We start from the raw sequence: 21,922 nt of genomic DNA on the forward strand, positions 1-21,922 counted from the left end.
CTGAAGCAGAATAAACTGACCTCTTAATTTCCATAATAATATATAAATAAAACATGAATGCACGGTCACCCTGCTCAACTTCCCCTAATGTAATTTTATTTTCAGAGATAAAAATGGAGTTAAAGTAGAATACTGACATATTTATCCTGAAAACTGGAGGCCAGACAGGGATCAGGGTTATGAATATAATTGCTGCACGAGGATCCAGATCCTTGGGGTTTAAAACCAAAAACAAAACACCAGGAATGAGAAGTTCTTGAAAAGAAAGTCAGGTCCAGGAGTTAGGATGGCAGCCTTGTTTATTGATTGTTTTTATGCAACAACTAATCAGTAACAGTTTTACTCACTATTGTTACTCAACTACGTCCAGCATGATGGACTACTTTGATATTTTACCAGCATTTCACTCCAATTTTAAAGAAATTGTTATAATTTTAAATAAAATACATCATGGGAAAATAAAAATTAATACATTTGATGCTCATCCGAGCCTAATTTTTAATTAGTTTGCCTCCTGGAAGTTTACTCTTTATTTACTTTAATTTATATTTTTCTTTCTTTGCGAGCTTTTAAAATGGCAAAATATTTGTAATCAGCTATACTGTGCAAAGTTTCTGTTTTACGAGGATAAATGTGATTTTCCTCAATGACAAAACTAGCCCCCTTGAGAGCATCCTTCAGAATATCCTCATCCAAGCAGAAAACAGGAAACTTGTAGTCACCACACATGTAAAATGTTGCATAGAATTTTGTAATCATTATCAGATGTCCTCCAGGCTTTAACAGTGAAGAGATATTTTCAAGAGCTTTACAGTAGGACTTCTTGTCTTTAACAAAGTGCTCCACACAGTGTATCAGGAGCAGACAGTCAGCCTGGGGGTGGATAATGGGAGACAAAGGGTTACTGCTCATGACATCAAAATTCAGGACTCTTTTGACTTTTCTTTGTAGCATCTGTTGCTTCTCAGTCCATTGTTCACTAAAACAAAGAGATAGAAGGTGATTAATATGTTTTTAATTGTCGACTGACTCATGGTTTGTAATGCAAAGATAACCATTGTCATAGCTGTTATGGAAACATGTATAAACCTTTTCAAGATGGCTGCTCCCAGCGCCTCTGCTGTGCACTTTCCACCCTGCACTTCTCTAGAGCAATCAGTATCACTGATTTATTGTCTACTAGTACATTCACTTTTCATTGCATTTCTGCTTTCCCTAAATTCCCTTTAAAAATGCTGGTGTGAGTTTTTCCTTTGGAGTTAGAGATTTGCTTGACATAAAAGAGAATACTGTACTTAGGCAAAGTGAAAAAAGTCCATCATTACTAAAATATGGTCATTGCAAGATATGTTTACAGTGACCCTTCTATCTACATCACACATTGTGTGGGAGCAGTCATCTCCATCACCATCAATAAAACTTCCCATCCACTCAAATCCCTCATCCTGAATAAAACAGCAACATCTAAGAGACTTGAGTTATAGTTTATTGAGATAACTCTACCTGTAACTGCTGAACTTCCATGAGTTTGTGTGTGTATATTTTGAGCTTAACTATAAGGTCACTATAAACTTTGTCTTTTATGAGAATTTCTAAGGTTTTTTAAATTGGATGTCGGAGGATTGACGTTACACGCCAAACGGTTGATCTAGCATGGGCAGCTTTTTGGATTTTGATTCGAATTCCGGTGGGGATGTATTTTCCAGCAATCCAGCCCTAACAAGACTGGTTGAAAATGGCAAAGTACATCGAAAGTGACAAGCAGCAGAGATGGGTGCAAGTGGAGGTGAAGGTAATGGACAGAGCTGCGGGTTTCTTCTGAATGGGTGAAGAATCGGGCAGCATTAGGCTGGTTCCGCTTCCTCTGAGGAGGACCCTTACCACATCAGAACTGCTACTGCATCAACCCCTTCCCTCGAGCTTGGAAGTGCAGAGTGCTGAGCGGCGTGGCACAAGAGTTAAACATAAAACTAAACAGGGCTGACAGCGGGTGCGTGACTTGGCTCTTATGCGGATTTGCCTGCATATGCTCCCCCCCTGCAGCCAGGTCCACAGAGCAATTGTGCCAAACTATTGAGGCGCCCTGAGTAGTTTGGGGCAGATTGGTTTTCTGCTGGTTCCTCTTCCTCTCCTGCACCCCACTTCTGAGCAACAACACGCAGCCCAGTAATTGTTCAGAGCTTGATTCACTGCTTACCAAGGACCTTCAAAGTTTATCTCTGGTGAATTACAGGAATGCTTAGGAGTGTACAGGTGCATTGAAAACATAGTGCCTGTGGAAGACAGGGGACCAGAAGAACAGTAACAATAAGGGCCCACCCGCTCAAAATGCAGATTGCATAAAGCTAACATTTTCAGTGTGCTTGTGCTCCTCATGCTGGCCGCCCAGGTCTATGCACCAGGTGCACTGCAGGAGGGGAGGTGGATCTTTTGCAATACACTATTCTTCACCAGCCAAAGCCTCTGGTTGGGGTTTCTGGACCAGATTAATATCCAAAATCACTCTGTGAGACATCCAAGGTACTCATAAGCCCCCGCTCAAACTTTTAAAAACTCAAACAAGTACTGGCTAAGCAGGGAATGGGGTGGCAGAAATTATCCCTGGTTAACCAGAAATCAGCAGGGCAGGCACAGGATAAATCACTACAAAAGGAGGGAGAGACCCATTATGAGTGACTTACTCATACTGTAGGACAGTTGACTCATTCCACCAAATGTTAATTTAGGAGCTATTTCTGCAAATCACCTGCACCTTCAGAACTGCCTCTAAATGTTGCAGCCCTGACCTCATTGGCCTTAGATATTATTGGCCCAGGGACAAGTCAACATGGTCTCTGTCATCATTCTTCACTGGCAGAGGGCCTCAGCAATCAACACTCATCATGTCTAGAATTAAAAAATGAAGAATCTGTGGGGTAAACATTAAGCTGTAATTGATTGGCAAGAAGGCACCAGTAGGCCCCTGACTTCTAATATTAACAAGAATGAAATCAGTAATCAGTTGAAAGATCCAAGAGCTAACAAAATCATGCTTGCTGTCCAAGTCCTTGGTAACAATTCTAAGGGAGCCCTCCCATCTCATGAATAAGAATCAACCCCTTTACAGCAACAATTCACTGTCTATTCTTACATCTACAGCCAGACAGGAGAGCAATACAGATCAGGAGTTGGGTAACATCTTAGATTTTAGCTACTATTTAGTCAAACTCCGATATTGGGATTGAGGGGGTTCAGTAACATCTCAGACTCATTCGGTGTCTATAAAGAAGCCATCACTGGTGGACATATAGCCTTGTCCTTTGAAATGTCATCAGCGATGTCACTGACCATGTCATGAGTGATGTAATATGTGAAATTATCAGCAGTGCATTGCAGGGGCGTGAGTTATAGTTAGGTCAGCTAACTATAACAGCTGAATTTGACAGGTTTTGTACAAGTAAAATGTCAGCCTAACTATAATGTTCCTATTACATGCGTTTTTTTTCGAGTGAATTTCTAATGCTTCTTTAACTAATAGTCATGTTTTCAGAGTGGTGGAGAAAGGGGGATCAGCCTCCAACCAGCTCTCATGAATTCCACTGTATAGGACTTACAGGAGGTACCAGGAGTGCTTCTTGGCCTCCAAGGTCCCTCAGGAGTCATTTTAACTTTATCCCCCAGCCCTCCTGTTACCTCCAGTAAGCCCCACACAGTGGGTTGCTGAGAGGTGGTCGCAGACCACACCCCTTTCTCTACCACATTAAGCCCGGGAGGGGAGCCAGGTCCTGGTGGGATTGTTTTGATAATGAAAGGGGGCACATGTTCCCACCCTCCTAGGGCTTAAAAGAATTAAAATATTTTATGTAGGGGGTGTCTACATAGCAACAATGTGCTCTTGAGACCACAACCTCCCTTGGGCTTGTTTGTTTAATTAATATAGGGAAGGTCTTGGACCCCCTCCTAGCCCCGGGGTTCAACACCTCTCCAGGGCTTTCCAGGTAATAATTTGGGGGGCTGTGTGGACCCTCTTGCACACCTCGGTGCTGCCACCATCCCTAACCCCGGGCAAACAACAAAATAATGACGGGTGTCCAACACTGAACCCCTGTCACAACCTCCTACTTGAGAGAAAGGACAAGCCATGCGGCCACACTCCTGGAGCCTTAGAGAGCCCTGTGAACTGCCACCCAACAGGGCTACTCCGGCATTGTCCCAGGGTTGGACACCGCCTTCCTCAAGCCATAGCAAACAATGATCTACTTTGAGCGAGCAAGGGCAGAAAATACGGTCGCCTACTCAAAGGAGAGCATATTGCTTTTGGACAGAACCATGGATCTACTTTTTGAATTTTTACATTTTGGTTTTATTACGTTTTTTACATTTAGAGTTTTATTGTGGTGTGTTTTCATTTATTACAGTTTAAGTTGCTGCATACATTCTTTACACATAGCCTCTAATTTAAGCCTGATGTTTTTATGTCAAACTGCCTTTGGTTAAGTACATGTTACGTTAGTGACTTTTTGTGGTACGCCTTACAAGGATTGTGTATATTACTGAACACCAAGGACCCCATTTCTTACAAGTTGCTGATGACTCTTCTAGACAATTAAGTTTTGCTCAATCCCCAAAATTACCTTCTAATGCATCACTCCACAGGTACCTGCAAAGCCATTAACTTCTTCTTCATGCAGGTGATCGGTAATTAGTTTGACGTCACCAAGCCTTCTTCTCCTATGCCTATGTCGCGCCAGGATACTTTGCAGTAGCAGAGCGCGCTACAAAACATTTTATAACATAACACCCCTCTAGGCTGTATTACATGATGCTTTCCTTTCCTTCGAAGTCCTGCCTGTTGCGGACCTCACTGATATCCTCAAATCCATCAAAGCCATATCCATATAGATATTTGTACCGGTTCTTCAACAACACCCACACTGGAGATACCTTATTGAACCTACTCATTTTAAATATATTCCTTAATCAAATAGTTGTACCAGAATCTATGATAACATTGCCACTCTTGAAGAAACCAGAGGGCCATCACTCAATCCTGAGGATATTGTCAGGAAATCACTGCCACAGCCACAATTCAGGAAGGACCACAAGACTGGCTGTTCTACTGAACTACTTATACACCCCCGGGCCTTGAGACCCTCATGAGTGAGTAGTCATGCTTTATAAGAATGCTGATTGATTGATTGATTGATTGATGTATCAACTTCTAGACCATCAATCACCTAACCGTTGACAATAGTATAATTGAAAAATATAAATCCAATAGCAGCTATTCCCTGTGCCAATCCAGCTTAAGACACAGTGTAATATAGGACACCTATATTACAAATCATAGACAATGCTCTCCTGATCACAGATACAGATTATCCCTGTCTCATCATATGACTGGATTTGTCGGCCAACTTCCATACCAGCAGCCATTTTACCCTCAACCATACCTTGAAATCTAATATATAGATTAATTGGAAACTTCCCGCAACTACCTATGCAAATGACATCAGTTTTTTTGGTACTTGGGCACCTCACTTTTAGAAACCATCTATATTACCCGCTTTTAAAATTGTTGCCTAAATATCTTCTGATAAAGTTATAGTCCTAAATATTGTTAGGTAGCCTGTTTTCAGTGTGTATATTTTGTTGATCTATATAAAACACAAAGGTGACAGATGGGAAACTTGGAGATAGATTGAAAAAAATGGCATTAAGTCTAACAGAGAACTTTAAGAAAGGTATCAGTGTTTTTAGAAAAGCAAAGAGCAACAACATAGTGTGTTTACAAAAAGCCCATCATGATACAGCCCCCATGGTTTCAAAATATCATTGGTTGATATTCTTTAGTTATGTTAAATATAAGTCTAAATTTCCCCAGACCGTTTTTAGGTATAATTTCCTGTGGTGAAATTATCAAGTTTCTGCAAGGGAACCTTTGGAAAATGTCTGTTTTGTTTGACAACATTACCTCTACTATGTCATCATGTTTTAACATTAATTGAGCCTTTTTTGTCTCACCCGCTGTTTTGTAGAATTTCATGGGATATCCTACACCAGAATGTATAGCCATTCTCCTGTAATTTGAAAATTGTCTTTAAGCATAGACCTATATTTAGAGAGAGTTAGCTTTGACGATGAATCCCCCGTCTCTGGGTGCAATGCCCCTACAAGAGGATAAATGTGAGAAAAGATGAACCCCAGGTGGTGCACCTCATTGGAAGTGGTACCGTCAAAGCCATCCAATCCAGGCATACGTCAATGTCCCATGTTAAGGGCTTATGCTCCTCCTTCCTAGAGCAAAACTCAGCACCATAGTATATCAAAGCCAAGTTGTTTTACATGTACTTGAAAAGAAAAATGGTTCCCTCAGAGCACATCTTGTATATGAACAAGTCATGCAAATGACTAGAATTTTACATTAATGAGCTGTGTAAGGCCTCCAGCTCGTTCTCTCTTGTATTAATTGGCTCTTATTTAGATCTAACTCTCCTGTGTGATAGCTTTAAATGAGCCATAAAGTCACTAATCCATACTTCTACCTTTGTATACTTTTGTAGAAATCATAAGGTTAGATGTGAGTTACCTTGTCACTTACAAATAGTACTTAGTTGCTCCAAAGTTACTTATGTGCTATAATCTGTGTTAGATCTGTCAGCCTTGGGGTGGTCTTCTCCCAACTTTGTGCCTGTTTTGCTTAACTGTTTGCTGACCTGTTTTTGTTGAGATGAAGACTCTGGATACTTTAACACTGCTAGCCAGTGCTAAAGTGCATGTGCTCCCTCCCTAAGAGGTGATACATTTGTTTAATCTACAATTGGCCTATTTAGGTTACTTAAAAGTCTCTAGCATGGTGTACTAAATGTGCCTAGGTTCTGTTCATCAAATGCTAGTAATGTATCTACAGCACTGATTGTGCCACCCACTTAAGTAGCCCTTTAAATATGTATCAGGCTTGCCAATGCAGACCCTGTTTGTGCAACTTTACTGCCATGTAGACTTGCCATTTAAAACCCCTTGCCAAAACTTAAACTCCCCTTTTCTTACAACTATGGCACCCCCAAGGTAGACCCTATAAAGCCCATATGGCATAATTCTGCGTAAGTAAAAGGTAGGGCATATACATTTTAGTTTTGCATATACTGTGAGTGAGACACTCCCAATTAACTTTATTTTCTCTACTTTGAGGTCTTTACTTCTCCTGGGTTAACATTGGAAATTCCTTATTACATTTAATCATTGACATTTCTGATTGAGAAAGAATAGACCTGTCATGTTTGGTACATATGGATTAATAATAAGGTTTGATTTATTATTACAAATTTAAAAATACCACTTATATAAAGTTGCCATTTTTCTGCTCTTAGCCTCTGTGTGCCTGATGCCTTTCTATGATACACATCTGGGGTGGGTAACAGGTGGGCTTGTGCATTTCTTCCACACAGTCACATGCAAAGGTTGCGTAGATGTGTCTGATGGGCCATTAACATACTCATGAGTCATTCAGGGCAGGATGGAGGGAGGAGTTTACACACCTCATTGGGCTTTGACAAGCTCCCACACAAAGGATTACATAACTCCTTGAAGTGAGTCTGGAACCGAGGGCTGGAAGTTAGCATTTTTGTGGACTTCAAAAGCTCCTCTTTCAAGTGCCCCACACATTAAAGGCACTACTGGTTATGAGAGCTGGAGCATTGCCCCTGCCCTACCAACTAAATACACTTCTGTGCATGTGGATACTCTGGCAGGAACAGGGCTACTAATGGACTTTCATTGCGCTGGACTTCTTTGACTGACCTGCTGTGGCTGACATGCCTGCTGCCCTCTCTGCCTGGGTAAGAAGGACTGGACCTTCAACACTTGAACCCAAAGTGACTCCAATGATGTGTGTGCTTGTTTCCTGTTTTGAAGTCTCAGGGCCATCAAAGAATGTCAGCAGCACTTCAATAGCACCTGGTCTCTGCCATCTGTGAGTCCTACCCTTCTAAGTGGTGCTTTTCCAGTCCTGGGTGGTTGAAGTAGGTTATTTGGGCTGCATCTTCAAAATCCATGCATTGCCATTATTGCGTCTGCTGGAACCTGCACATCTTCGGCACAGATGCTTCACTTGCATGTCTTAAATTATGAAGTATTGCCTACATCTAGTGCTGCACAATGATAACACATATGCAAGTGAACAGCTGAAAAATACAGCATCTCCCACAAATCCTAGGGATTGGAACTGATGCATCACCTCCCTATTCCTCGCATCTCAATGTCAATAAATCCTCCACAAAGGTACCTTTTAAGCAGGACAAGGTTGGTCCTTGTATCCTGCCCATGCTCCATCCTGGTTGGCCAGAACCTTTGGATTGACCAGCTACCCCAAGTTGACACTTTGCTTCTAAGCACTATAGTTGCAGCTATTCTTCAAAACTTCATAATTCTGGTTCTTCTTACTGAATTTCTGGTGTTTTTGTAACATTTTGCTTATTAAATTAAGCTCTGGTTTGCTAACCTTGTGTGGATTTTTCTCTTTTCTTTTCATTGTTTCACTATTTGAAGTGTTGAACAAATACTTTGTACATTGCTCTTAAGTTAAGCCTGACTGCTCAAGCTACCAGAGGGTGAGCACAGGTTAATTTAGGGAGGGTGTCTGAATTACCCCGACTAGGATTGTGGTCCCTTCTCCGACAGGGTGTATACCTCTGCCAATGTGAATCTTAATTTCTAAGTCTGTCAATCTGTCAGTCTGTCTGTTTGGGGTTTCTTTAGAGAGATAGATTTGGGAGTTCTAAGACTGCCTGGTATTATGTTTCACACCACACCTTGTGTCTAAACTTTGACTGTGTATGGAGAGGTCCATACATTTTTTTATTGGTATGATTTTAATGTCAAGCATTTAAAATAAGAGGTCCATACTTCAGAACGTCTATGTCTTTTATCATTGACATGTTTCAACACATGATGAAAATGTTGATGATAAAAAACATGCACTCATCTGGACCCTCATACGGGCAGGTCATACGACAGGTGGATGTTTGAATGCAAGTACAAGTGCTCGATGTCTAATCCAGTGAAAAATCACACCATCAAACAAAGAGACTAGAGTCATAACATGGTAATCTCCTAATACCCTAATATTCAGTAGCCAAGAGGAGAGGTATATTTATTTTATGTTCACTGTAAAGTAAAGAGGAAGACAGAAATCTAAAACATCCTCTCATTTCCCACTTGTGTGAAACAGTTTTTGCACAGTCTGAGCATATGAATGTTGCAGTATTTTTACTGGTACATGTCAGAGTGAAGAACTAGATGAACACTTTTTTAAAATCAAGATCTGGAAATTAATTGGTGAGGCATGGAAGCTATTCTACGAAGTAAGTTATAACAAAACAGAACCAAGGGTAGCCTAGTGAGCCGTTGCTTTATCACCAAAGCTGTGTATCTGAGTTGTTGAATCCAGAGTATAGCACACAGAAGATTATTCCTTATTGTATTTCTTCTTTTACAGTTCTAACTGAGATGTCAAAATCTTAATTTTCTTGAACGTGTCCCCTTGTAATAGGAAAGCAAAGCAGGGCTGTGTTAATGTGGAGCAAACTCCTTACCCAGTTCCCTGGAGATCACAAATCATCTTCATAGCGTGACTGTAATCCACGGCATCAGGCTCATTCTTCCACCATTTCTGTATCTCTTGGATGGACTTGTCATCTGCGCAGGCAAAGGTAATCTCGTTGAAATGTTCACAGATTAGAAGAGGGTAGTGGGCATAGGGCCCAATGGAAAGAACAATCGCTGAGTCTCCTTTCACTTGACCTGTTTAGAATAAACATCTATACTTCAGTGAATTCAAAATCAGCAAACTAGAAAAAATGTAAATGTCCAGTACAACATCATATCATTTGTATGTTACATGTTTGTTCTTCTCATGTCACACGCGTCTTCCATATCACCTCTCAGGCTCTCCTTTGACCCTCATAACCTCCCCAGATCTAGGTTGTCTCCAGGGTCTTATGTAGAACTCATCTGCAGTGTTTGGATGGTTAGGACGTTGGAAGGGTATCCCTTCCTTGCATATGTTTCATCTGTGATATTCAGTGGGGGTAAGTGGGTTTTGGTTCTCCTGTCGAAGGATCACGAAGAGAGCAGATGAGGGTTGAGCTTGGATTCAAGGGTGTACATGATCATTTTCTGAAGTAGAATTAGTGAAGGTAATTGTGTCACTTCAGAAAGATTATTGTCAATAATGGTAATCTAGTCACACGTGTTCAGAGGTGTCTTTATGTCATGGGGGAATGACAGACAGTATAGCAAGTATTTGGTTCCAGATATTTTTGAATAGTGCTATGGTACACTAAATGAGATTCCACCTCAGAAATATTAGGACACATTTTATCAGTTAAAGCTCTAAACTCTTGAGCTCCAGTAGTGTGTCTGGATTGAGTGGTCATGAATAGGACTGAGGGCCTAATTTAGATATCAGCGAGCGTGATACTCTGTCTCAACGGTGACGGATATCTTGTCCACTGAAATACAAATCCTATTAAATCCGATGGACGTCCTGTTCTGACTGAGTTTACTAACCAGCAGGTGTACAGTAGATGTGGGAGGAAAATGGGAGCTGGTAAGCTGCTGCTAAAGTTATATGAGTAAAAATGAGCTGCAGAGGATGAGGAGGAGTATGAGGGGAAGATCTAGGGTAGAGTCATAAGGAAAGTAATGCAACATAGGCAGGGATGACGTCAGTAAAGGGTGAGAGTCGGAAAAGCCTTTCAAGGACTACCCTGAATTTATAATTGAAATGTGCACGGACTTCATTTGTTTATTTGATTTTTATCTTGCCATTTTTTAAAACTAAGATCAACAGCTCTTCAACAAGGGGGGTATCACTTGTTTATTGATGTGGTATTTTTCTAGACTTCTCCAATTCAATTAATTGGATATGATGACCTACTAGTTGGAGGGTGATGAGAGATGGACCTGAAACCAGTTTTAGCCCACAGTAGCATTAATCAGGGAAGACTTTGTGGTTGATGTTATTTACACCACTGTTAACCCCTTGTGTCACGGTGGGCCTGTGCACACGAAGGCCGGGGCCCGTCCGAATCCCGCCCACTGTTAAAAAATCCTGCACAGCATGAACATTTGCCCAATATGCAAGGTGTTAATGACATTGATTAGAAAGACTATTTTTTAGGAGTGTTACTATTTTTGGATAGTTTATCAAGGATACGGGAAGTAATGGGTTGTGCTATGAAATATGTCACAGTAAGTACTCTTGTGCTTTCTAGGTCAATAAATACTAGTGGACAAGTCCTGGTTTTCCCTATCAGTTTACTGGGTCTTAATTTATTTTTGGTTTATTAGATCATAATGTAATTTTTGTTTTGTTTACAAATCTCTTAGACGTTTTCATTCTCTTTCCTCAGAAAGCTTGGGAGTCTTTTTTATTTTGCTTTTGTTAGCAAGCTTTGTGAGTCCCAAGGAGCTTGACTTATTTTGCCATATTCCCTTGCGACTCTCACATAATATAATGAAGGGGGGCACTTGATAATCTTTTTCTTTAAAGCTAATTGCAGAGAACTATTGTTGCTGAAAGAACCTGGCCATAATGATTTCCAAAATCCAAAATGAGTAACAACAGATGGTGAGGATGCAATGGACCTGTGGCCCTCTTACAGCTGCAAAGACCTAAAAGGACTTTGAGGTAGAAAGACAACCATGCTTATTCAGAGGGTCACATATATTTTGGAACAATATCAGGAGGCATCTCGGATCTGTTCTTGTGTACAGTACTAATCCTTCACAAAGAGTTGTAACTAGTACCTCATTGGGAGCTACTGGTTTAACGGCAGGGGAGACCAAGCCTGTGGATCACCTGATTGACTTGATACATGTCACTATGGCTGATGTTGGAGGCAATAGTGAATGATAGTCATCAATTAAGGAGCTAGTGACTATCAGGCTTGCCAAAAGAAATGTAGTCATCACTAGACCACGAGCATCATCCATAATGCCTAAGCAAACCTCAAAAGACCACATGGATTTTGAATTCCTTACCTCAAACTGATATAGTTCAGGATCGAGCCACTAGAAGAACAAAATATGGATTTCCAAATGTGCTTCAATGTAAAATGTCAATGATATTTCTCTCCAGGAGTAGAAATTAATAAAATGCATTGGTATTTTTGTAAAAGTCCACCTTTACATGATAATAATAAGACATCTGAGACACCAATATGACTGTGCTACATGAATGGGTTCTTATCATCTGGTAGCAGCAAAGATCTCCCTCCTCATGCCCTTACAAGCTTGAAACAGGAATGTCCGCCTGGCCTTCCCTACAAAAATGTTGTCTTTTCACCTACAGCAACGGATATCTGTTTGATATCCTAACTTGATACCATTTTGGATAATGAAGGTGCAATTTGTGTTAAGAAAATATTACTAAATGCCTGGAGTCTATTTGGGGAAATATATGTCCGCTATCTGTGTTCTGTTACATTGAGCTCTATTTCTCAGACCTAATGCAACCACAGGTCTATTTTGGCTACTCTGAGAAAATAGATCTAAATACCAAATTACACTGTAATTAGGCAGTAGTTGGTAATTCAATTTATTTATAATAGTTAAATATCTTCCCTTTTCTTTATGTTGCAGAATTTGATAGGAGTGCTGAACAATGTGATTATCTAGTGTAGGGAAATGCTAGTGGGGTGCAATGGTAAACTCTGCAGATTAGTGTCAGACCATCATTATGATAATGACACCCATGTCATAGGGAACAATGAATTATGTGCTTTTATATCATTGCATGTTATGCACTAAAAACACATCTTTTAACTGAAAAAAAAGAAAGAAAACAGCACATCACTACTAAATAAAAAGTTAAAAACTACTTTATTTGACAATATCATAAACTAAAGGCATGGTGCAGGCCACGTGTTCCAGCCCTTGCAAATCTTTAAATTACATTACAGCAGCCTTTGTTTATCACTGTATAAACATGACATGAATTACTTTCAGGCAGCCTTTGTTTATCACTGTATCCAGCCGCATAAACATGAAATAAATACATTGCAGGTACTCACATTTGAGTAGAGATGGAAAACATGCTTTCCACTTTGATGCACACATTTCTTCCTTTTAGTTAACATTTCTCCCCAATAGATACTTTTTGCAATTTTATTTCTATTACCATACATTGAGATCCACCATCAACTTGCTGGTATACAAACATCATATGTATATTGCATATATATTGACTGCCTATATTGCACAGTTTTCACATTTATCTGCTATCTTCCTTCAACCAATATATATATGACAAAGAATAGAAAATATGTGTTTGCTTTGCATGGAGAACTTGCTAATCGTTAAGATGTATGGAAAAAATTGAAATACATTTAGGGCCTGATTCGTAAGGGTAATCTTACATTTCTGTGTATGTTTACAATTGCTAGCTATTCACAAATGTATTTTACTAGTACTATCTATATGAGTACAGAGTCTCCACACATAACAAGTTAGCACTCATAAAGATACTAATCCCTTTGTGAATACCAAACAATTGTAAACTTACACAAAAGTGTAAGTTTTGTTGTGTAGTTTCCACTAATTTGTAAGACCTGTGTGTTTTTTGGACAACTTAAACTTTGGGTGAGGTACCCAGACTGATTCCGAACACCTCGGTAAGATAAGTTAGCTTAGAGGCCAGCTAGCTCACAGTGCCACAGTAAGCTCCACTAAACATACCAGGGAGAGAATACTTTCTGTCAACCACTGAAAATGGCAACCCGGACCCCTCAGGGATCGTGGAAACAGATCAGACCCTTTTGCTCAGTCACTCCTGCTTATTTTTGTTCAGAGAAATATGAAAAGAATACACAGTGGAAATTTTTCAATATAGTTACTGAACAAATGTTATTCTTGAATAGCATACATGCACTGCAATAATCAGTAGACAGACGCAGATAAATGTGATTAGAAGCACCGGAAGAGTAAATAGTAGATATAGTTATACCCTGGTGCTTAAACTTTGTGTATGCAGGTATATAAACAACATAATAGTCTGGTGTAGTCCTACTATGCAACACACTACTCTAAGTGTACCTAGAGGGTGTGTGGGTGAAAACCCAAGAATCTTGCTAACTCTGTCGCCCTTGGATGAAGATAGAATGACATTTGAACATTGCGCACAAAGAGATCTTGTTCATGACCTTTGAGGCATCGGGATAATGCTATACGGATCTAGATATGTAAATAAAGTAGTATCTTCACCGCATCCTACCTCACCTCCTGAATAGACCCTGCAAAATGTGATATCGGCAATACTACATCCTAAGCTCTAAGGCTCCACTGAGCTGAAAATAATCATAAGGTACTTTATTTACTCCACTCATTTCACATTTTTAAACCGCCATTGTTCACAAGGGCAGGGGTCACTAACTGAAACCATAAATCTCTGCCGGCATCTCCAGAGGCCCACGAGGCTCCTCGGCATATCTCCTCCACACAGGTCCAAAGCAATAACAACAAACAGAGGACTATGATTCCCCTTCTTGGCGGCCATCTTAGACTGTTCCTTCGCAGTGGCGGCCATCATGGACTAGTTCAATCTCACTATTGGAGCAAGAGCTGAGACCAGACACATAGTCTAAGTTCTACTACCGCGCTCCTTACTTGCCTGTATCTTGTGATAGTGTCTGCCTTTTATTGCAGCCTTTCTACATCTACTTGTTTTTGCAACTGTCCTTACCTATAATGCACCGACTGCTACAACATATATTCTTGGATGCTTACAATGTACAACAATGTGTTTCTCTATGTACTGGCCCTATAACCTGTTATGAAATTGTTTCTTACCTGTAACGCACCGACTGCTTCCTCATATATTCCGGGGTGCCCACAGTTTACTCTATTTGGTCTTACGTAGTGGTCCTATAGCCTGTTTTACCTGTAATGCACCGATTGAGATGCTGGGATTGAGATTTCTGTCATGACTTCAAACTAATTAGTTGTAAAGGGGCAGCTGAAATTCCAGGAGCCTAGTCCCAACAGCTCGACGACGTCGGAGGGCTGGAAGTGGTCCCCCGCTACACGGCGGAGGAGGGCGCTGGACATCGAATGCTGTCTTATGTAAATTGTTTCTTACCTGTAACGCACCGACTGCTTCCTCATATATTCCGGGGTGCCCACAGTTTACTCTATTTGGTCTTACGTAGTGGTCCTATAGCCTGTTTTTACCTGTAATGCACCGATTGAGATGCTGGGATTGAGATTTCTGTCATGACTTCAAACTAATTAGTTGTAAAGGGGCAGCTGAAATTCCAGGAGCCTAGTCCCAACAGCTCGACGACGTCGGAGGGCTGGAAGTGGTCCCCCGCTACACGGCGGAGGAGGGCACTGGACATCGAATGCTGTCTTATGTAAAGCGCGTTGATAACCTAATGGGTTCAAGATCCTAAAATGTGCAACGTAACTGATTCTATGTAAACTGCTGTGATAACATGTAACGGAACTGGTGCTATGTAAAGCGCTCTGATAACCTAATCGGTTCAAGTTCGCGCTATAGAAAACTCTAAAAATAAATAAATAAAATAAATAAATAAATAAAATATCAGAGAAACAAATCCTAATATGTGCAAAGGTTCACAGCAAAAATGTTATTGTGAAAAATTGGACAGTGAAAGAAATGGACAGCTTTGCTGCATAGGCCTAACATGGGAACATAACACCCACTCCTCATACAATGCATTCATATATACAAGCTATTTACAAAGCCAAAAGGCTGTAATGAATCAAAATTATAAAAGGTTTAAAACTTCTCTACAAATCGTCTAAACTATTTGAAATACCAACCACCGGGAAAACTATGATGACTAGGAAAAGCAAAAACTGTTTTGATTCATTTTGTTTTAAAAACCCACATAGAAAAACCAAACTGGTTATGTGTTCAGAGTGGTAGACACAACACTGTTGTTGTAAACAACCGTAGATAATGGTCCGAGAGGTGCACCTCAAAGCAGATTTATGGAGCAAAGTTGATTTCATCCAATCCCCACAGCAGCCACTGAGGGAGAAACTGCATCCTGTAAGCTTGTGTCCATTTCACTAAGAGCCAAAGAATCCTAGGGTGGCTCAACGACTGCATTCATCAGCAATGGAATACGCTGAGGACAACAATACCCCTGGGCCTTTAAGGGGTCCATCAGTACTTCAATGTACAGTGGCTCAACCGAATGTGATCCTAGGCATAGATCCGTAAATCTATAATATCAAGTTTTTCTACCAACAACAATCATTGGGGAGGATTCATAAGGAAGACTTATTCAGTTAACAAACATTAAACTATATGTGGAACAATAGAAAACAACAGCAGGAAAAAAAGTAAACCAAAACCCTGCATTAGAGCAAATCATGGGGTGAGGCCTGGAGCCTGGAAAGGTTTGTCAACAGTATAAAATACAAAAGTAAAAACCATTAGGAATATTGAACTATTAATTTCAGCAGTGTATCAAATGTTTGAAAATCAACAAAAATTCCACTCAAATCTAGTGGGAGCACTTTTTTCTAATCAAGAGGATACAGGTTTTCTCCCTTTACCGATAACATCATTTACAAATTCAAAATGACTATAAAGGACACAACTAATGGAATTACAAATCCAGCTGGGACACAACCAAATAAGGAATTAATGAAAAACAAAGACTGTCAATGGGGTACATTTACAGACCTGGAGTAACTTGCATGAATAGCTCATTTTCCACAATGTTCGATTAGTGTATACTCACTCCAAAGATTTTCAACGATCACAATTAAGATCAGGTGCCCCACAACAATTGAAGTAAATGTAGAAATCAATAATAACCACAGAGAAGTAGAGGAATTCATTAATTTATTTATTTATTTTGTGTTTTATAGAGCACAAACTATACCCGTAAGGGTACCAGAGCGCTTTACCGGAATGAGAAGTAGTATACAAGGGACATAGGAGGGGTGGATACATTTGGGATAACATGGACAGAAACAGTTAGCATAAAACAGGTAGATACATTTTCCAAGAGACAGTTGGTCACAGATCCAAAACATTGGGAGGTCCAAGTAAGTCATACCTAACTGGACTTCCCCGGGTGCCTAGTTTTCAGAAATGTGTGGTATTGGTAGTTTTCCAAGATGGCCCCCGAGCCTGGGGTAAAAAACCCAGGGGACCCCCTTGCAAAACCAGGTTGTTTTGTGATAGATGATTTTGATGTCGCCTCAATAGGTTTTGGGCCCTTGCCTGTCGCGGGTACTTGACCGACCCACGCGAGTGAGGTACCATTTTTATCAGGAGACCTGGGGGAATGCTGGGTGGTAGGACATGTGAGGATCCAGACAGATTCCAGAACTTCACCATACCGAAATTTGAGGTAAAAGTGATTTTTTCAGCTGAATTTGAGGTTTGCAGGGGATTCTGGTTAGATAAATATTGGGGGATCCACACAAGCCATAACTCACTGGACTTCCTTGGGTGCCAGAAATGTATGGGTTTGGTAGCTTCCCAAAATAGTTGCCGAGCCCAGGCAGGGGACCCCCCTTACATAACCAGGCTGCTTTGTGATAGGTCGTTTTGATGTCCCCTCAATAGGTTTTGGGCCCTCGCCTGTGTCGCAAGTGAGGTATCGTTTTTATTGGGAGACCTGGAGGAACACTGGCGGCCATCTTGGGAAACCTTAAGTATGTTTCTCCCACTAAATGTTATAAGATGTTACTCATAAGGAGCACTTGGAGTTCTGAAAAATGCTGCTCTGCATAGTGGTAACTGCAAACACAACAATGATGGACAGAATGTGGATCAATGTCACACATTCACCCCAGTCAAAAGATCTGGGCCCAAATCCATCGTTTTTCCACTCCACACCACCCTGGGTTAGACAATGGCGATATGCAAATCAGCGCTGACCCTGTTGCCCCATGGGAACAGTCCAGTCCGAACTACAAAAGCCATGTCCTTCCCAGAACGGAAACAAGCATCCGAGGACCGGCCCGGTTTCGAGGTAACACCTCTCATCAGCCCGGCTAGCTTGATTCCAGTGGTGTGGAGTGTCTGGGACTCACGTCTGAGCATCCCCAGTACACTTAGAGTGGTAACTGCAAACACAACAATGATGGACAGAATGTGGATCAATGTCACACATTCACCACAGTCAAAAGATCTGGGCCCAAATCCATCGTTTTTCCACTCCACACCACCCTGGGTTAGACAATGGCGATATGCAAATCAGCGCTGACCCTGTTGCCCCATGGGAACAGTCCAGTCCGAACTACAAAAGCCATGTCCTTCCCAGAACGGAAACAAGCATCCGAGGACCGGCCCGGTTTCGAGGTAACACCTCTCATCAGCCCGGCTAGCTTGATTCCAGTGGTGTGGAGTGTATGGGACTCACGTCTGAGCATCCCCAGTACACTTAGAGCGGTAACTGCAAACACAACAATGATGGACAGAATGTGGATCAATGTCACACATTCACCCGAGTCAAAAGATCTGGGCCCAAATCCATCGTTTTTCCACTCCACACCACCCTGGGTTAGACAATGGCGATATGCAAATCAGCGCTGACCCTGTTGCCCCATGGGAACAGTCCAGTCCGAACTACAAAAGCCATGTCCTTCCCAGAACGGAAACAAGCATCCGAGGACCGGCCCGGTTTCGAGGTAACACCTCTCATCAGCCCGGCTAGCTTGATTCCAGTGGTGTGGAGTGTCTGGGACTCACGTCTGAGCATCCCCAGTACACTTAGAGCGGTAACTGCAAACACAACAATGATGGACAGAATGTGGATCAATGTCACACATTCACCCCAGTCAAAAGATCTGGGCCTAAATCCATCGTTTTTTTGCACTCCACACCACCCTGGGTTAGACGCTGGCTATATGCAAATCAGCTCTTACCCTGTGCCTCATGGGACCAGTCCAGTCTGAACTACCAAGCCATGTCTTTCCCAGACCGGAATCAAGCATCCAAGGACCGGTTTCTGGCTATCAGCCTTCATTCAGCCTGGATAGCTTGACTCCAGTGGTGTGGAGAGCCTGGGACTCACGTCTGAGCATACCCAGCCCACTCGGGGTGAAAATTTGTAAAAACACAGTTGATGGACAGAATGTAGAACAATGTCATACATTCACCCCAGTACAAGGATCTGGGCCTAGATCCATCATTTTTTTTTTGCACTCCACACCACCCTGGGTTAGACGCTAGCTATATGCAAATCAGCTCTGACCCTGTGCCTCATGGGAACAGTCCAGTCCGAACTACCAAGCCATGTCTTTCCCAGACCGGAATCAAGCATCCAAGGACCGGTTTCTGGCTATCAGCCTTCATTCAGCCAGGATAGCTTGACTCCAGTGGTGTGGAGAGCCTGGGACTCACGTCTGGGCATACCCAGCCCACTCGGGGTGAAAATTGCAAAAATCACAGTTGATGGACAGAATGTAGAACAAACCCAGTTCAGTTGACTGGGGGTGAGTGCTTGATTTGCTCAAACGCTCCGTCCATCCTCCCCTTTTGTATCGCTTTGTTCGCCCTAAGTGTGGCAGGGTATGCTCAGACGTGAGTCCCTTGCTCACTTGGCCACTGGATTTAAGATAGCCTGGCTGATGAGGATTATGAATCCGAAACCGGTCCCAGAATGCTTGTTTCCGGTCCATGGAAGACATGGCTTGGCAGTTCGGGCTGGACTGTTCCCATAAGGCACAGGGTCAGACTGATTTGCCTATAGCCATGTCTGAAATGGGGTGGCTGAGTGGGATAAATAATGGTGATGGATTAAACCCAGATCAGTTGACTGGGGGTGAGTGTTTGATTTGCTCAAACGCTCCGTCCATCATCCCCTTTTGTATCGCTTTGTTCGCCCTAAGTGTGGCAGGGTATGCTCAGACGTGAGTCCCTTGCTCACTTGGCCACTGGATTCAAGATAGCCTGTCTGATGAGGATTATGAATCCGAAACCGGTCCCAGGATGCTTGTGTCCAGTCCATGGAAGACATGGCTTGGCAGTTCGGGGTGGACTGTTCCCATAAGGCACAGGGTCAGACTGATTTGCATATAGCCATGTCTGAAATGGGCTGGCTGAGTGGGCTAAAGAATGGTGATGGATTAAACCCAGATCAGTTGACTGGGGGTGAGTGTTTGATTTGCTCAAACGCTCCGTCCATCATCCCCTTTTGTATCGCTTTGTTCGCCCTAAATGTGGCAGGGTATGCTCAGACGTGAGTCCCTTGCTCACTTGGCCACTGGATTCAAGATAGCCTGGCTGATGAGGATTATGAATCCGAAACCGGTCCCAGGATGCTTGTTTCCGGTCCATGGAAGACATGGCTTGGCAGTTCGGGATGGACTGTTCCCATAAGGCACAGGGTCAGACTGATTTGCATATAGCCATGTCTGAAATGGGGTGGCTGAGTGGGCTAAAGAATGGTGATGGATTAAACCCAGATCAGTTGACTGGGGGTGAGTGTTTGATTTGCTCAAACGCTCCGTCCATCATCCCCTTTTGTATAGCCTTCTGCAGAGGGCACGGGGTGAACCAATGCGGGGGAGAGAAGAGGGGGGGAGAGGAGGAGGGTGAAACCAAGAGTGAAGTTACAATACATCATCCACCCTAGGGAGAACAAAGAGGGAGAAAAGGAGGAGGAGAGAAACAGGAATAGGGAGGAGAGGAAGGAGAGAGCACGGGAAGGATGAAGGTAGGGAACAATTGATGAATGAACACAAAATCCCAGGACGGGTGAGGAGGGGTGGAGAGGAGTAGGGTGAAACCAAGAGTGAAGTTACAACAACTACCTATTCACATATCAGAGCAAGCAGCAGAAACTATTCAGATCTCTGAAAGAAACTCAGCAGAAAAGGCCCGAAAAGCTTCACACATGGAGGAAGTGTCTGACAACAACACCCTCAAGTGGAATATCAGAAATCTAAGGGGCATATTACCAAGCAATAGCGATAATTATCGCTATTGCTTGGTTAGAGACAAAATTTTACCGCTAAGCTGCGGCGATTTTTATCGCAGATAAACTTTGGTATTACCAAGGTTTATAGCAAATGCGATAAAAAACGCCCGCAATGCATGAATATCGCTGAAAAGTCAGCGATATTCATGCATTACCGAGCTAATGCTCTTAGCCATGTTATCCACCTCCCATTGGATAACATGGCTAAGAACTGCTCAGGGCAGGTTTTAGCTTTTGGAGATATTCGCGCTTAGCGCGAATATCTCCAAAAGTTGGTAATAGGAGATAGAGATGTTAGCGACTGTTTCCAGTCGCTAACATCTTGGCACGCCCACTTTGCATATCATTAGTGATAAATATCACTGACATGCAAAGTGGGGCCCAAGATGGTCGCTATCTCCTACTAGCTGTCGCTAACTGGTGTTAGCGACAGCTAGGTAATAGGGAGATCATTTTATCTCCGCTTTCTTGGCTTTTAAAGCCAAAATAGCGGAGATAAACCCCCTTGATAATATGCCCCTAAATCTCTACAAGACTTTCTAGTGCACAGATATACGCGTACAGGAGAAACACAGTGGCTGAGAAAAAAAAACATGTTTTCCAAATGTGGCCGATGCAAAGCCTGTAAGGGAAGTAGGAATGTAAAGGAGTATTTGCTCTCCACAGGCAAACAATCTTCCAGCAACAAATGTATCAAATGTGGGAGTGATTATGTGGCCTATGCTTTTATATGTCCCTTTCGTTATAGATAATTAGGCAATAACATCTACCCAGTAAAGAAACATATCCTGCAGCATCACAGGCCCATTAAGAATTACAATGTTAAGTACCCAATGGCTGGACACTGGGCAAAGGGCATAACCAAAATGTTGATCTGATGCCATATTTTGGGATTGGCAGTGTGCTGAAGAAAACTTGAGGCCGAGATAATGATAAGAGACTCGGGGTTTTGGAGTCTAAGTACATTG

At 42.0% G+C, this 21,922-nt stretch overlaps 1 protein-coding gene across 1 annotated transcript in view; it reads right to left on the reverse strand.

Moving 5' to 3' along the window:
• Positions 1–281: 281 nt before the first annotated feature.
• The window catches only part of LOC144752250 (nicotinamide N-methyltransferase-like), a 74,257-nt gene continuing 52,616 nt past the window's right edge, over positions 282–21,922 (reverse strand). Inside the window, exons 2-3 of the mRNA XM_078640256.1 lie at positions 9,573–9,780; positions 282–979 (exon numbers count right to left, since the gene is read on the reverse strand). Coding sequence (XP_078496382.1) covers positions 544–979; positions 9,573–9,780 — 644 coding nt within the window. The 3' untranslated portion in view covers positions 282–543. The remainder of the gene's footprint in view (positions 980–9,572; positions 9,781–21,922) is intronic.

The sequence above is a fragment of the Lissotriton helveticus genome, chromosome 4_2 (genome assembly GCF_964261635.1).
Source record: "Lissotriton helveticus chromosome 4_2, aLisHel1.1, whole genome shotgun sequence".
In the NCBI taxonomy this organism is placed as follows: Eukaryota; Metazoa; Chordata; class Amphibia; order Caudata; family Salamandridae; genus Lissotriton; species Lissotriton helveticus.